Raw genomic sequence first — 16766 nt, forward strand, 5'->3', positions numbered from 1 at the left:
ATCACACACACGCAGCCATCACATACACAGGCAGCCATCACACACACAGGCAGCCAGGGGTGGATTAAGGGTAGCCAGGGCCCCGGGCTGTTCAGACACTGTGGGCCCCCTCGGTCATGTGACGGGGGTCATGTGACGGGGGTCACGATATACCTGAACCAGATTATTCCAGGAAAATGGCCGGGCCCTACTCTACTGTAACCTATTAAATTTTTGTTAAAATATGCAATACAATTTAGGAATATTTTGACCAATATCACATACAAGGAACAAATACCACTGCACCATGACCAGACCACAAATTACAACCACAGTGATCGAATAATATCACATACAAGGAACAAATACCACCGCACCATGCCAACACCACATATTACCACCACTTGGTGACCAAATAGCACACACAAGGGACAAATACCACAACACCATTTCCAGACCACATATTACCACCACATAGTGACTGAATAGTACAATACTGATCAGTAATAAAAAAAACAAAAAAACATAATACTATCACCATAAGTGCCAGTATTCACAGGAGATCTGTACTTAGTATGCAGTGTATGTGTAGAGGTAATACAGAGATCATTGGTGACATTGTACACAGGACCTCTGTATATAATGTATAGGTAATACAGTGATCACTGGTGGTATTATACACAGGAGCTCTGTATATAATGTATAGGTAATACAGTGATCACTGGTGACATTATACACAGGAGCTCTGTAATAATAATAATAATAATTTTTATTTATATAGCGCCAACATATTCCGCAGCGCTTTACAAATTATAGAGGGGACTTGTACATACAATAGACATTACAGCATAACAGAAATACAGTTCAAAACAGATACCAAGAGGAGTGAGGGCCCTGCTCGTAAGCTTACAAACTATGAGGAAAAGGGGAGACACGAGAGGTGGATGGTAACAATTGCTATAGTTATTCGGACCAGCCATAGTGTAAGGCTTGGGTGTTCATGTAAAGCTGCATGAACCAGTTAATTAATTTTTTTTTTTTTTTAATATAGGCCACACAGGGATCGTTAGGTTAATGCATTGAGGCGGTAGGCCAGTCTGAACAAATGAGTTTTTAGGGCACGCTTAAAACTGTGGGGATTGGGGATTAATCGTATTATCCTAGGTAGTGCATTCCAAAGAATCGGCGCAGCACGTGTAAAGTCTGTATATAATGTATAGGTAATACAGTGATCACTGGTGACATTATACACAGGAGCTCTGTATATAATGTGTAGGTTATACAGTGATCACTGGTGACATTGTACACAGGACCTCTGTATATAGTATACAGTGTATAGTGTCAGTGTATAGGTAACACTGACTCACCAGTGATGTCTCTAGGTGAACTCCTTCATCTTTCATCCAGCACAGACTGCCATCATTTCTTCCAGCCAGGACTCGTTTCTGCAAGAAATAACACAGTTATCTCGAGCTCCGCTTGCAGAACACATTACTTAATTTTTCACAACTTCTACACAACACCACATGAAGAAAAAAAGGCGACATAGTGTCACTCTGCACAGTAACAGGCCTGCCCCCCCCCCCCCCATTTAAAACAGTATACTAAAAAAAATAAAATAAATACATCACTGCAGTAATAATATCCCTTAATTAGCCCCTATGGTAATAATCCCCATCCTGGCCCCGTATATCTAATTCCTGGCTCCAGCCATATGTTCTCGCATCCTGCCCTCATGAGTATCCATTCTACTCCATATGATCTCCCCATCCTGCCCCATAATCCAATCCTGCCCCATGTCTTTCATTCTGCCCCGTGTCTCCAATCATGCCCCGTATCTACATTCTGCCCATGCCTCCAGTCCTGCCCCCAGTGTGTCCAGCAATCTGCCCCAGTGTGTCCAGCATATTACCCCAGTGTGTCCAGCATATTACCCCCAGTGTGTCCAGCATATTACCCCCAGTGTGTCCAGCATATTAACCCCAGTGTGTCCAGCATATTGCCCCAGTGTCCAGCAATATGCCCCAGTGTGTCCAGCAATCTGCCCCAGTGTGTCCAGCAATCTGCCCCAGTGTGTCCAGCAATCTGCCCCAGTGTGTCCAGCATATTACCCCCAGTGTGTCCAGCATATTACCCCCAGTGTGTCCAGCATATTACCCCCAGTGTGTCCAGCATATTACCCCCAGTGTGTCCAGCATATTACCCCCAGTGTGTCCAGCATATTACCCCCAGTGTGTCCAGCATTGCTCCCACTGTGTCCAGCATTGCCCCCACTGTGTCCAGCAATCTGCCCCAGTGTGTCCAGCATATTACCCCCAGTGTGTCCAGCAATCTGCCCCAGTATGTCCAGCATATTGCCCCAGTGTGTCCAGCAATCTGCCCCAGTGTGTCCAGCAATCTGCCCCAGTGTGTCCAGCAATCAGCCCCAGTGTGTCCAGCATATTACCACCAGTGTGTCCAGCAATCTGCCCCAGTGTGTCCAGCAATCAGCCCCAGTGTGTCCAGCATATTACCCCCAGTGTGTCCAGCAATCTGTCCCAGTATGTCCAGCATATTGCCCCAGTGTGTCCAGCAATCTGCCCCAGTGTGTCCAGCAATCTGCCCCAGTGTGTCCAGCAATCTGCCCCAGCGTGTCCAGCATATTACCCCCAGTGTGTCCAGCAATCTGCCCCAATATGTCCATCATATTGCCCCAGTGTCCAACAATCTGCCCCAGTGTCCAGCAATCTGCCCCAGTGTCCAGCAATCTGCCCCAGTGTGTCCAGCAATCTGCCCCAGTGTGTCCAGCAATCTGCCCCAGTGTGTCCAGCATATTACCCCCAGTGTGTCCAGCATATTACCCCCAGTATGTCCATCATATTGCCCCAGTGTCCAGCAATCTGCCCCAGTGTCCAGCAATCTGCCCCAGTGTCCAGCAATCTGCCCCAGTGTCCAGCAATCTGCCCCAGTGTCCAGCATTGCCCCCAGTGTGTCCAGCAATCTGCCCCAGTGTGTCCAGCATATTACCCCCAGTGTGTCCAGCAATCTGCCCCAGTGTGTCCAGCAATCTGCTCCAGTGTGTCCAGCATATTACCCCCAGTGTGTCCAGCAATCTGCCCCAGTATGTCCATCATATTGCCCCAGTGTCCAGCAATCTGCCCCAGTGTCCAGCAATCTGCCCCAGTGTCCAGCATTGCCCCCAGTGTGTCCAGCAATCTGCCCCAGTATGTCTAGCAATCTGCCCCAGTATGTCTAGCAATCTGCCCCAGTGTGTCCAGCATATTACCCCCAGTGTGTCCAGCAATCTGCTCCAGTGTGTCCAGCATTGCCCCAGTGTGTCCAGCAATCAACAAACTGAGTTCTCACCTTACCAGCGCTCCAGGCGGCGAGCTCCCTCCAGCAGCGCGCATTCGCCGGCGACTGACAATGACGTCAGACGCCAGCGACGTGTGCGCTGCGCGTGCGCCTGCGGCCGACTTCAGCTGCCAGCCTCCAATTGGCTGGCGGCTGTTGTTGTTAACTATTGACGTGCGGGCACGCGCCCGCACGTCAATAGGAAACCGCCACAGCGCCGGTAGGGGCCCGGTGAGCAGATGAGACGGGGCCCGATGCGGGCCCCCTCTCTCTGCCAACCGGGCCCATATATGATACGCCAGTCAGGGCACAGGCAGTAATGCCCTGATGGTGGCGGGCAATCTGTGCGGTAGCCCAGGCCCACCCCCCCCCCACACACACCACTTGGCCCTGGGCTACCGCCTATATTGACCCTCTTATAATCCGCCCCTGTTCACGCAGACATCACACACATGCATGCAGCCATCACACACATGCATGAAGCCATCACACACATGCATGCAGCCATCACACACATGCATGCAGCCATCACACACATGCATGCAGCCATCACACACACATGCATGCATGCAACCATCACACACACATGCATGCAGCCATCACACACATGCATGCAGCCATCACACACATGCATGCAGCCATCACACACATGCATGCAGCCATCACACACATGCATGCAGCCATCACACACATGCATGCAGCCATCACACACATGCATGAAGCCATCACACACATGCATGCAGCCATCACACACATGCATGCAGCCATCACACACATGCATGCAGCCATCACACATGCATGCAGCCATCACACACACACATGCATGCAGCCATCACACACACACATGCAGCCATCACACACATGCATGCAGCCATCACACACATGCATGCAACCATCACACACATGCATGCAGCCATCACACACATGCATGCAGCCATCACACACATGCATGCAACCATCACACACATGCATGCAGCCATCACACACATGCATGCAGCCATCACATACACAACACACCAGATACCAGGCTCATACACACATCACACACTCTCCTCTGTGGTGCAGGGGCGGCTGATGTCCATGTGCAGCTCTTCAGTTTCCCCTGCTCACAGCTCTGCACTGTCCGGCACCTCCCCCGTCTCTCCTTCTCTGCCGGGATAACAGATAAGAGCAGGAGAAGCTGGAGCTCCATGCACACACAGGCCGGTATGCTGAGTCTGACCTTTCATCTTGATTGCTGCTGGCTCTCTCCCTCAGAGTGGCAGCGCCGCACAGGAGCCTGCTCCTCACATACCCCTGCAGCCCACATGTCGGCTGCTGGCAGGATGACGCCACCGTGCACTACAGGTGGCGCTATGTCTTGCAATCACTGCTACTGCTAGTCCTCCAGCGGCCCTGTGCAGCTGCTTAGGCACCGGCCCGGGGGGCATATGCATTCCTGCCACCTGGGCCAGTCCGCGCCTGCTAATAAGGCTACAATGAGCTCTCCATCCAGCTTTACCAAAGTCCTGAATGTAAATCTGCTAGCTAAGGTCTCTATGCACATTAGGCCGGGGTCACACTTGCAAGTGTGTTGCGAGAAACTCGCATCAATACCGGGCAGTGCTGCCTCCATTTGGGACCGGAGTGTGCGGCTGCCCGGCGGCAGTGTCGGGTATTGATGCGAGAGACTCGCGCGAGTTTCTCGCAAGTGGGACCCCGGCTTTAGATGACTTTTGGCTGAACCTTTTGATTTTAATGGGACTGGCTGATCTTCTAATGTGAATGATGGTGTACTGACTCCTAGTATATGTCAGAGGAAAAAGGGGTCTGGCATATTGAACTTTCTGAAGAATAATAAGCCACTAAAGATATATCTACCAGTGAATGAATTCCCTTTACCCTTTATGAACACATGCAGTCTTGGCCGAGAAGAAGGAGTTGGTAAAGCCACAAGGAGGCCTTTACAAAGGGACATCACACCGGTCCTCCTTCCAGGATTATGGTGGGATTTGGCATAACTTACAGTAGTCTTACCCCTCTAGTCTTCATTCCATGGGCATTAACAGTTCGGCATTACATTGATTTGGTCGTGGAACAAGTGGTATGGCCATTTCTCCAAAGCCATCTTCCACACGACCATGCCAGGTCTCATGACCTAAACGTGCTACCATGGCCTTCAACGTCTGTGGACTTCTCTCCCACCGCAAACACCAGGGACGTCATTGGTTGACAACTGCATAGGGAGGAAAGAAAAAAGAAAATGTGATCCACATGATCATGCTATTATCAAACATCATCCGTGATATATATTCTGATATCTCTGATGGGCCTCCATCTCGGTATTAGTGCATACTTGTTCTGGTCCAGAATGGAACATCCTTGCAGGTCATCGCTCAACTTTCCTGGATTGATGACAAGTCAAGGACTTTTATTTTCAAGTTTTCATTAGCAATGCTCTTTGGCAGGATTCACATTCACAGTGTTTTCTATGGGGTTTATTCAGCAGTAAATTTTGGATGTTTATCAAAACTAAAAATGCTGCAGACAGATGTTTGCTGTTTCGTTTATAGGAATATATAATTATGTCTATACACACACATATTATTGTTTTTTGGAATTTTCTTTCTCATTGTTGTGGTCTGTCATTTTTCACAAGCTTTTTAAATATGCCTTCAAAGCGCATTAGAAAAATAATTCAATAAAAGAGCACCGAATGCAACTATGAATTTCAGTAAGAGCAACATAAAAAAGTGCTTCCAACTTTAGGCCACTGCAGGCCATTTTTATGCAGTTATAAACCTGTAACAAATGCTCCCTGCAACAACCCGGCATTTATTTATTTATTTATTTATTTTGCACCAATTTTTTTTTAAATTGGCATATTGTTTCACCCCTTCACGACCTATCACATATAGATACGTCATGGGTCGTGTCCTTCCCTGAGCCCGCATCTTTCCTGGCACATGACAGGAGCACATGACAGCTGCTCAAATCAGCTAACAGTCGTGGGTGGAATTGTGATCCACCCACGGCTGTTAACATGTGAAATGCCGCTGTCAATCTCTGACAGTGGCATTTATCACAATCTTGCTGCCTACAAACCTCGCCCACTGGTGCCCCATTTGGATGGAATGAAAACCAGGGGTCTGCAGAAAACCCCGTGCCTGTCATTGCAGCTCTGCTATGAACGCCGGCCCGCAGCTGGCTTTCATAGGAGATGATGGATTTTTGATCCAAATTGCAGGGCTGAAGCCTGCTATGTGTAACACAAGCGATCGCAGCTTCAAGTCTCTTAAAGGGATACTGTCACCTCCTGCGCAAGGCAAGATTGCACCTTGTGCAGGCGTGTACTATGGAGGACAGAGAATGAACTTCAATCCAATATTGCAGCCAGCATGCAGCCAGCGGGTAAGGAAAGGGTGAATCAAAAACCCAAAACCCCGCCTCCATGGCTGAAGATCGTTCCCTCCAAATCCAGGTGACAGTGTCCCTTTAAGGGGACTAAGTGAAAAGTAGAGAAAAAAATGTTTGCAAAAATATTTAAAAATAAAAAATAAATAAAAGTTCAAAATAAAATAATAAAAAAATTCAGAAATGCCCAATCTATCAAAATGTAAACTAAATTAATCTGATCAGTAAACGGCGTAACGACAAAAAAAAATCAAATCGTCAGAATTAAGTTTTTTTTGGGTTGCTGCAACCTTGAAATAAAGTGCAATAACGGGCAATCAAAATATTGTATCTACCCCAAAATGGTATCAATAGAAACATCAGAACATCAGCGCAAAAAAAAGGCCATGACACAGCCTCAAATCCTGAAAAATGGAGGAGATCCTGCATAAAAGGTTCTGGCTCTAGGAAGAAGGGGGAGCAAAAAACAAAAGTGCCAACAAGCGGAAAATCCCAAAGCCGTGAAGGGGTTAATTTATAATGACATAGTAAGCTATTGTGGGATGAAAACAAATCTATTTAAAGTACCGATCATTCATCCCGCATCTCCAGGGTAGGCGAGTAACCCATGAAGAAATGGTCAGATGTTTTGCACACCATTATAATAAAATGGTATCTAGTTTTATGTTTAAAAAACTGGAGAATAATTAACAGCGTATAAAACCAAACGAAACAAAAGAAAAACATTGAAACATGAACATTTTTGTATTTGTTGGTGCATTTTTTTCCCTTTTATTTGGCTGGAGTTTGGTGCAATGTATGCTGATGTTCTTTTTCAGTCACAGCCTCAGTCGTCTCTATGAATACAGGCCCTATTGGCGCTCCTAAAGAGATTTGTTAGCCCCCAACTGTACCTCCATATGCCTCGAATTTCATTCAGAGGCACGTTTCATATGAATTTGGCTGAAAGGAAATTATGGCGCGCTTCTTTGGACATAATGTATCAAGGATAAAGGTTGTGTGCTTGATTAAGGATTCTACTTGTTTTATTTTAATTGATAAAAATGCATTAAGCATCCAGTCCATTTTATTTTTCATCATTTTGTAATCTATTAAAAAAATGACCGTCGTGTGATAAAAAAAGAAAAGAAAACCGATAGATCTCATAGGATGTGTCATTGTGCATTACTGATTCCAGTAAAACTAAGATTCCTCAAGAAATCCATGGAGACTGACCTCGTTTACTATTTTGGACTTATTTTTTTCATTTGTAAGTTTATCCAGGTTTATGAAAATGTATTTTAATTTTAATTTTGTGCATTTAGAAATGCAATTTTTAAACATTTTATGATGACTTTGTTGATTTTTTTTTTTTTTTCATTATAATTTTTTACTTATGCAGTTTTAAACTCTTTTGAAAGTTTATTGGGAGAATATCCATTGTCTTATGATTCTGCATAAAAAACCCCAATGGCCATAAAATGCAGAAATAACACAAGCAAAGGGCCAGAATGCTATCTCTGTGGAGATATTCAGAGGTTTTAACAGACAAAGGAATATCTTTGTAATTGAAGAATGCCTATAAAAACCTAGACGTTAAAAATAAAACCAGCGAAAAACACTACACACTAATGAATCCGGCCTTTACATTTTTTTTTTGGGGGGGGGGAAGAATTATGGAGGAGGAAAAATTCTACTTGTCTCTTCCATTAAAGGATCTTACCTCTCAAAGAAAAAAAAAAGAGTCACCAAAATGTTGTTTTGAAATTTACTGTATGTTGTTTTGTTTATTTTCTTTCTTTATTTTTTTTTGTGCCACTATCTCAAAAAATAAAGAAGCACGGAAACCTTAGGGTATGTGCACACGTCAGGATTTCTTGCAGAAATTTTCCTGACTAAAACCGGACATTTCTGCCAGAAATCTGCATGCGTTTTTTTTCCCGCGTTTTTGATGCGTTTTTTTCCCCCCAAATGCATAGAATAGCGGGGAAAAAGCAGAAAATCCGCAAAATTAATGAACATGCTGCTTTTTTTTACCGCGATGCGTTTTTTTCGTGGAAAAAAACGCATCATGGGCACAAAACATGCAGAATGCATTCTAAATGATATGATGCATAATGTATGCGTTTTTAATAAGTTTTTATAGCGTTTTTACCGCGAAAAAACCTGAACGTGTGCACATACCCTTAGTGTTAAGCTGAGGACTTAAGCATTTTTTATATATTTTTTTTTTAGTAGATTGTTGTAATAAGAATAAAAGTTAATAAAAATTAAAAATATCAGTGATCTATAAACACACTGTGGCTTTTGTCAAGAACTAAAAGAAGACTTCTAATCACAATCACATGCTTATTTTCATTTTAAGCTGGATTCACATAGCATTTTGTAGCTTTTTCAATCATTTTTTTTTTTTTTCTGTCAAAAAAGTTACAGCCAGATGGTACTAAAGTCTATAGGAAATTATTAGGTAGTAGCAACATAGATTCTTTTGTTTTAAGCAATTTTGATCCCTTTTTTTTCTCAAAACACAAAATACTTTGGGCATGGAGCGTTTTGTGACATTTTTCCATTTGAATTTGAAAAGCAGAAAAAGTGCACGTTTTACAAGTTACCAAATCATAAAACTCCATCGAAAGCACTTGTTAAAAAAAAAAAAAAAAAATTCTAAATTTGTGACATTTTTTATTTTTGCAAATGTTTTACTTAAAAATCTAGTCTGGAGGCTAAATTTGTTTGAGAATACGGAATGGTGCCTATTCTTTAATGAGCATCCCAGCTCCAGCCCGCCAGTAATTTCTGTTCCTCGGCCTGAAAGGAAAACCATAATGCGGCAATATTGCTCACAAGCTGTATGGACTGGAGTAATCACCCTAATCTCTGGCTGAACGCTAATGTTTAACCCATTGTTTCCTAAAAGGCTCCTGTTATTTTATTTTTTTTTATTATTATTATTGTGGAGATTATTAATGAGTCCTGGATATATTTTTTGTTATAGTTTCCTTCTTTATTGGCTAGTAAGACACAGGAGACAAAGGAAATGACATGATTTCTATGTAATGTGCTGCGTTATTTGTGAGATCGCTTGATACGCGTTGCTTTTCACTAAGAACAATTGCGTTGAACCTTGCAGGGGGTCCCTCAATTAGCCATCTGCCTGTCAGAAGAAGCCGAGGATCACATCAAGGCAGCTGCCGCTTGGTCCCTTGGCCAGATTGGGAGGCACACTCCTGAGCATGCACGTGCTGTCGCTGTAGCAAATGTATTGCCAAAGCTCCTGTCTCTATACATGGACACTGAAAGCTCAGAGGACCTTCAAGTCAAGGTAAATGTCCATTTTACTTGCAGCCGCCGCGTTTAGACCATATTAATCTATTTCCTCTCTTGTCACCGCTGACAAGGACTTCTCAAGATTTTACAGCTCTGTAATGAATGATCACACCCAGCCTAGAAAAATCTGGTCATTTATCAAAATCTATAAGGCTCATACAGTATGACTATAACAGTGTAGTCATCTGTATCTGCAGATTTCACTCCTTTTTTTTTTTAGATTTGGCTCACATATTTTGCGAGGGCATTTTTTTTTTGCAGTAGTTAATCACAAATTGGAAAATGTTTTATTTATTTATTTTTTTATTTGAAAATTTAATTAGCTACACTAAATGCATTACTCATTTCATGCATTCACACTTGGGACAGTGTCAGAAACCAAACCTAATTGATTGAAAAAGTGATTTTTAGACTTAATGTAGTTTGTTATTATTTGGTTTTTAGAACATGCTGCAGTTACATTTTTTTATACATTTTATTTTACGTTTTTGGCGAAAGATATATTATTTTTGTACCTAATGTTCACAATTCTAAAAAAAAAAAATCACGCGAAGGAACATTCTGTGCACATTTTATTATATATATCTCCAGTAAAACAATGCATTATTTTTGATGGACTCTATGTATTTTTTTAAAGGAATTGTCCCATAATAAAAACACTTATCACTATGATTGCTGGGAGTCCAGCTTCTAGACCCCCCACTGATCCCAAAAAGGAAGACCCAAAATTGTGTGATAATGGTTGTAAGTCTGTGTGACCGCCACTCTAATAAGCCATAAAGAGAGCAGTGATAGCACTTGCTCACTATCGCTCTACTTACATAGATCCCACATGCTCACTATCACTTTATTTACATAGATGGCACATGCTCACTATCCCTCCATTTGCCTAGATCACACATGCTCATTATTGCTCCATTTATATAGATCGCACATGCTCACTATTGTTCCATTTACAAAGATTGTACATGCTCATTATCTCTCCATTTACTTATGTTGCACATGCTCACTATCGCTCTATTTCTATAGATCTCACATGCTCACTTTTGTTCCATTTCCATAAATCGCACAAGCTCACTATCCTCCCATTAGCCTAGATCGCACATGCTCACTATCGCTCTATTTCTATAGATCTCACATGCTCACTTTTGTTCCATTTCCATAAATCGCACAAGCTCACTATCCTCCCATTTGCCTAGATCGCACATGCTCACTATCGCTCCATTTACATAGATAACGCATGCCCATTATTTGTCCATTTACATAGGTCACACATGCTTACTATCACTCCATTTAGATCGTACATTATTATTATTTATTATTATTATAGCGCATTTATTCCATGGCGCTTTACATGTGAGGAGGGGTATATATAATAAAAACAGGTACAATAATCTTAAACAATACAAGTCATAACTGGTACAGGAGGAGAGAGGACCCTGCCCGCGAGGGCTCACAATCTACAAGGGATGGGTGAGGATACAGTAGGCGAGGGTAGAGCTGGTCGTGCAGCGGTTTGGTCGATCGGTGTTTTCTGCAGGTTGTAGGTTTGTCGGAAGAGGTGGGTCTTCAGGTTATTTTTGAAGGTTTCGATGGTAGGCGAGATTCTATGTTGTGGTAGAGGGTTCCAGAGTAGGGGTGATGCACGAGAGAAATCTTGTATACGATTGTGGGAAGAGGAGATAAGAGGGGAGTAGTACGTGCTCACTATCCCTCCATTTGCATAGATGGCACATGCTCACTATAACTCAATTTACATAGATTGCACATGCTCACTATTGCTCCATTTCTATAGATCACACATACTCACTATCGCTCTGTTTACATACAGTGGGTACGGAAAGTATTTAGAGCCGTTTAAATTTTTCACTCTTTGTTTGATTGCAGCCATTTGGTAAATTCAAAAAAGTTTGTTTTTTTTTCTCATTAACCCCTTCCCGACCTGTGACACAGCGTATGCGTCATGAAAGTCGGTGCCAATCCGACCTGTGACGCATATGCTGTGTCACAGAAAGATCGCGTCCCTGCAGGCCGGGTGAAAGGGTTAACTCCCATTTCACCCGGCCTGCAGGGACAGGGGGAGTGGTAGTTTAGCCCAGGGGGGGTGGCTTCACCCCCTCGTGGCTACGATCGCTCTGATTGGCTGTTGAAAGTGAAACTGCCAATCAGAGCGATTTGTAATATTTCACCTAAAAAAATGGTGAAATATTACAATCCAGCCATGGCCGATGCTGCAATATCATCGGCCATGGCTGGAAATACTAATGTGCCCCCACCCCACCCCACCGATCGCCCCCCCAGCCCCCCGATCTGTGGCCCGCTCCCCTCCGTCCTGTGCTCCGCTCCCCCGTCCTCCTGTCCGCTTCCCCGTGCTCCAATCACACCCCCCCGTGCTCCAATCAAACCCCCCCGCACTCCGATCCCCCCCGTGCTCCGAACCACCCCCCCTGCACACCGATCCACCCCCCCGCACAGCGATCCACCCGCCCGCACACCGATCACTCTCCCCCATGCTCCGATCCCTCCCCCCCCGTGCTCCGACGCCCCCCCGTGCCCTGATATCCCCCCCCCTGTGCCCTGATCTCCCCCCCTTATATTTACCGATCCTGGCGGGGTCCGTCCGTCTTCTTCCCCGAGCGCCGCCATGTTCCAAAATGGCGGGCGCATGCGCAGTGCGCCCGCCGAATCTGCCGGCCGGCAGATTCGTTCCAATGTGAATTTTGATCACTGTGATATGATCTATCACAGTGGTCAAAATAAAAAAACAGTAAATGACCCCCCCCATTTGTCCCCCATAGATAGGGACAATAATAAAATAAAGAATTTTTTTTTTTTTCACTAAGGTTGGAGTTAGAACTAGGGTTAGGGGTAGGGTTAGGGGTAGGGTTAGGGGTAGGGTTAGGGGTAGGGTTAGGGGTAGGGTTAGGGTTAGGGTTAGGGTTTCGGTATGTGCACACGTATTCTGGTCCTCTGCGGATTTTTCCGCAGCGGATTTGATAAATCCGCAGTGCTAAACCGCTGCGGATTTATGGCAGATTTACCGCGGTTTTTCTGCGCATTTCACTGCGGTTTTACAACTGCGATTTTCTATTGGAGCAGTTGTAAAACCGCTGTGGAATCCGCAGAAAGAAGTGACATGCTGCGGAATGTAAACCGCTGCGTTTCCGTGCAGTTTTTCCGCAGCATGTGTACAGCGATTTTTGTTTCCCATAGGTTTACATTGAAATGTAAACTCATGGGAAACTGCTGCGGATCCGCAGCGTTTTCCGAAGCGTGTGCACATACCTTTAGAATTAGGCTATGTGCACACGGTGCGGATTTGGCTGCGGATCCGCAGCGGATTGGCCGCTGCGGATCCGCAGCAGTGTTCCATCAGGTTTACAGTACCATGTAAACCTATGGAAAACCAAATCCGCTGTGCCCATGGTGCGGAAAATACCGCACGGAAACGCTGCGTTGTATTTTCCGCAGCATGTCAATTCTTTGTGCGGATTCCGCAGCGTTTTACACCTATTCCTCAATAGGAATCCGCAGGTGAAATCCGCAGTAAATCCGCAGGTAAAACGCAGTGCCTTTTACCCGCGGATTTTTCAAAAATGGTGCGGAAAAATCTCACACGAATCCGCAACGTGGGTACATAGCCTTAGGGTTAGGGTTGGGTTGGAATTAGGGTTGTGGTTAGGGTTAGGGGTGTGTTGGGGTTAGGGTTATGGTTAGGGGTGTGATTAGGGTTACGGCTACAGTTGGGATAAGGGTTAGGGGTGTGTTGGCGTTAGAATTGAGGGGTTTCCACTGTTTAGGCACATCAGGGGGTCTCCAAACGCAACATGGCGCCACCATTGATTCCAGCCAATCTTTTATTCAAAAAGTCAAATGGTGCTCCTTCCCTTCCGAGCCCCGACGTGTGCCCAAACAGTGGTTTACCCCCACATATGGGGTATCAGTGTACTCAGGACAAACTGGGCAACAATTACTGGGGTCCAATTTCTCCTGTTACCCTTGAGAAAATAAAAAATTGCTTGCTAAAACATCATTTTTGAGGAAAGTAAAATGATTTTTTATTTTCACGGCTCTGCGTTGTAAACGTCTGTGAAGCACTTGGGGGTTCAAAGTGCTCACCACATATCTAGAGAAGTTCCTTGGGGGGTCTAGTTTCCAAAATGGGGTCACTTGTGGGGGGTTTCTACTGTTTAGGCACACCAGGGGCTCTGCAAACGCAACGTGACGCCCGCAGACCATTCCATCAAAGTCTGCATTTCAAAACGTCACTACTTGACTTCCGAGCCCCGACATGTGCCCAAACAGTGGTTTACCCCCACATATGGGGTATCAGCGTACTCAGGACAAACTGGGCAACAATTACTGGGGTCCAATTTCTCCTGTTACCCTTGAGAAAATAAAAAATTGCTTGCTAAAACATCATTTTTGAGGAAAGAAAAATGATTTTTTATTTTCACGGCTCTGCGTTGTAAACGTCTGTGAAGCACTTGGGGGTTCAAAGTGCTCACCACATATCTAGATAAGTTCCTTGGGGGGTCTAGTTTCCAAAATGGGGTCACTTGTGGGGGGTTTCTACTGTTTAGGCACACCAGGGGCTCTGCAAACGCAACGTGACGCCCGCAGACCATTCCATCAAAGTCTGCATTTCAAAAGTCACTACTTCCCTTCTGAGCCCCGACGTGTGCCCAAACAGTGGTTTACCCCCACATATGGGGTATCAGCGTACTCAGGAGAAACTGGACAACAACTTTTGGGGTCCAATTTCTCCTGTAACCCTTGGGAAAATAAAAAATTCTGGGCTAAAAAATTATTTTTGAGGAAAGAAAACGTATTTATTATTTTCACTGCTCTGTGTTATAAACTTCTGTGAAGCACTTGGGGGTTCAAAGTGCTCACCTCACATCTAGATAAGTTCCTTTCGGGGTCTAGTTTCTAAAATGGGGTCACTTGTGGGGGGTTTCTACTGTTTAGGCACACCAGGGGCTCTGCAAACGCAACGTGACGCCCGCAGAGCATTCCATCAAAGTCTGCATTTCAAAATGTCACTACTTGACTTCCGAGCCCCGACATGTGCCCAAACTGTGGTTTACCCCCACATATGGGGTATCAGCGTACTCAGGAGAAACTGTACAACAACTTTTGGGGTCAAATTTCTCCTTTTACCCTTGGGAAAATAATAAATTGCAGGCTAAAAAATCATTTTAGAGAAAATAAAATTTTTATTTTATTTTCATGGCTCTGCGTTATAAACTTCTGTGAAGCACTTGGAAGTTCAAAGTCCTCACCACACATCTAGATTAGTTCCTTTGGGGGTCTAGTTTCCAAAATGGGGTCATATGTGGGGGATCTCCAATGTTTAGGCACACAGGGGCTCTCCAAACGTGACATGGTGTCCGCTAATGATTGGAGCTAATTTTCCATTTAAAAAGCCAATTGGCGTGCCTTCCCTTCCGAGCCCTGCCGTGCGCCCAAACAGTGGTTTACCCCCACATATGGGGTATCAGCGTACTCAGGACAAACTGGACAACAACATTTGCGGTCCAATTTCTCCTATTACCCTTGGCAAAATAGGAAATTCCAGGCTAAAAATCATTTTTGAGGAAAGAAAAATTATTTTTTATTTTCATGGCTCTGCATTATAAACTTCTGTGAAGCACCTGGGGGTTTAAAGTGCTTAATATGCATCTAGATAAGTTCCTTGGGGGGTCTAGTTTCCAAAATGGGGTCACTTGTGGGGGAGCTCCAATGCATAGGCACACAGGGGCTCTCTAAACGCGACATGGTGTCCGCTAACAATTGGAGCTAATTTTCCATTCAAAAAGTCAAATGGCGCGCCTTCCCTTCCGAGCCCTGCCGTGTGCCCAAACAGTGGTTTACCCCCACATATGGGGTATCAGCGTACTCAGGACAAACTGGACAACAACATTTGTGGTCCAATTTCTCCTATTACCCTTGGCAAAATAGGAAATTCCAGGCTAAAAATCATTTTTGAGGAAAGAAAAATTATTTTTTATTTTCATGGCTCTGCATTATAAACTTCTGTGAAGCACCTGGGGGTTTAAAGTGCTCAATATGCATCTAGATAAGTTCCTTGGGGGGTCTAGTTTCCAAAATGGGGTCACTTGTGGGGGAGCTCCAATGCATAGGCACACAGGGGCTCTCTAAACGCGACATGGTGTCCGCTAACAATTGGAGCTAATTTTCCATTCAAAAAGTCAAATGGCGCGCCTTCCCTTCCGAGCCCTGCCGTGTGCCCAAACAGTGGTTTACCCCCACATATGAGGTATCGGCGTACTCGGGAGAAATTGCCCAACAAATTTTAGGATTCATTTTATCCTATTGCCCATGTGAAAATGAAAACTGAGGCGAAAAGAATTTTTTTGTGAAAAAAAAAGTACTTTTTCATTTTTACAGATCAATTTGTGAAGCACCTGAGGGTTTAAAGTGCTCAATATGCATCTAGATAAGTTCCTTGGGGGGTCTAGTTTCCAAAATGGGGTCATTTGTGGGGGAGCTCCAATGTTTAGGCACACGGGGGCTCTCCAAACACGACATGGTGTCCGCTAACGATGGAGATAATTTTTCATTCAAAAAGTCAAATGGCGCTCCTTCCCTTCCGAACCTTACCATGTGCCCAAACAGTGGTTTACCCCCACATGTGAGGTATCGGTGTACTCATGAGAAATTGCCCAACAAATTTTAGGATCCATTTTATCCTGTTGCCCATGTGAAAATGAAAAAAATTGAGGCTAAAA

The 16766-nt window shown here is 44.5% G+C and overlaps 1 protein-coding gene across 1 annotated transcript in view; it reads left to right on the forward strand.

Moving 5' to 3' along the window:
* Positions 1-16766, forward strand: part of SPAG6 (sperm associated antigen 6) — a 236242-nt gene that overhangs the window by 166265 nt on the left and 53211 nt on the right. The window contains exon 8 of the mRNA XM_069729552.1: positions 9815-10006. Within this exon, the coding sequence (XP_069585653.1) occupies positions 9815-10006 (192 nt within the window). The remainder of the gene's footprint in view (positions 1-9814; positions 10007-16766) is intronic.

The sequence above is a fragment of the Ranitomeya imitator genome, chromosome 6 (genome assembly GCF_032444005.1).
Source record: "Ranitomeya imitator isolate aRanImi1 chromosome 6, aRanImi1.pri, whole genome shotgun sequence".
Lineage (NCBI taxonomy): Eukaryota > Metazoa > Chordata > Amphibia > Anura > Dendrobatidae > Ranitomeya > Ranitomeya imitator.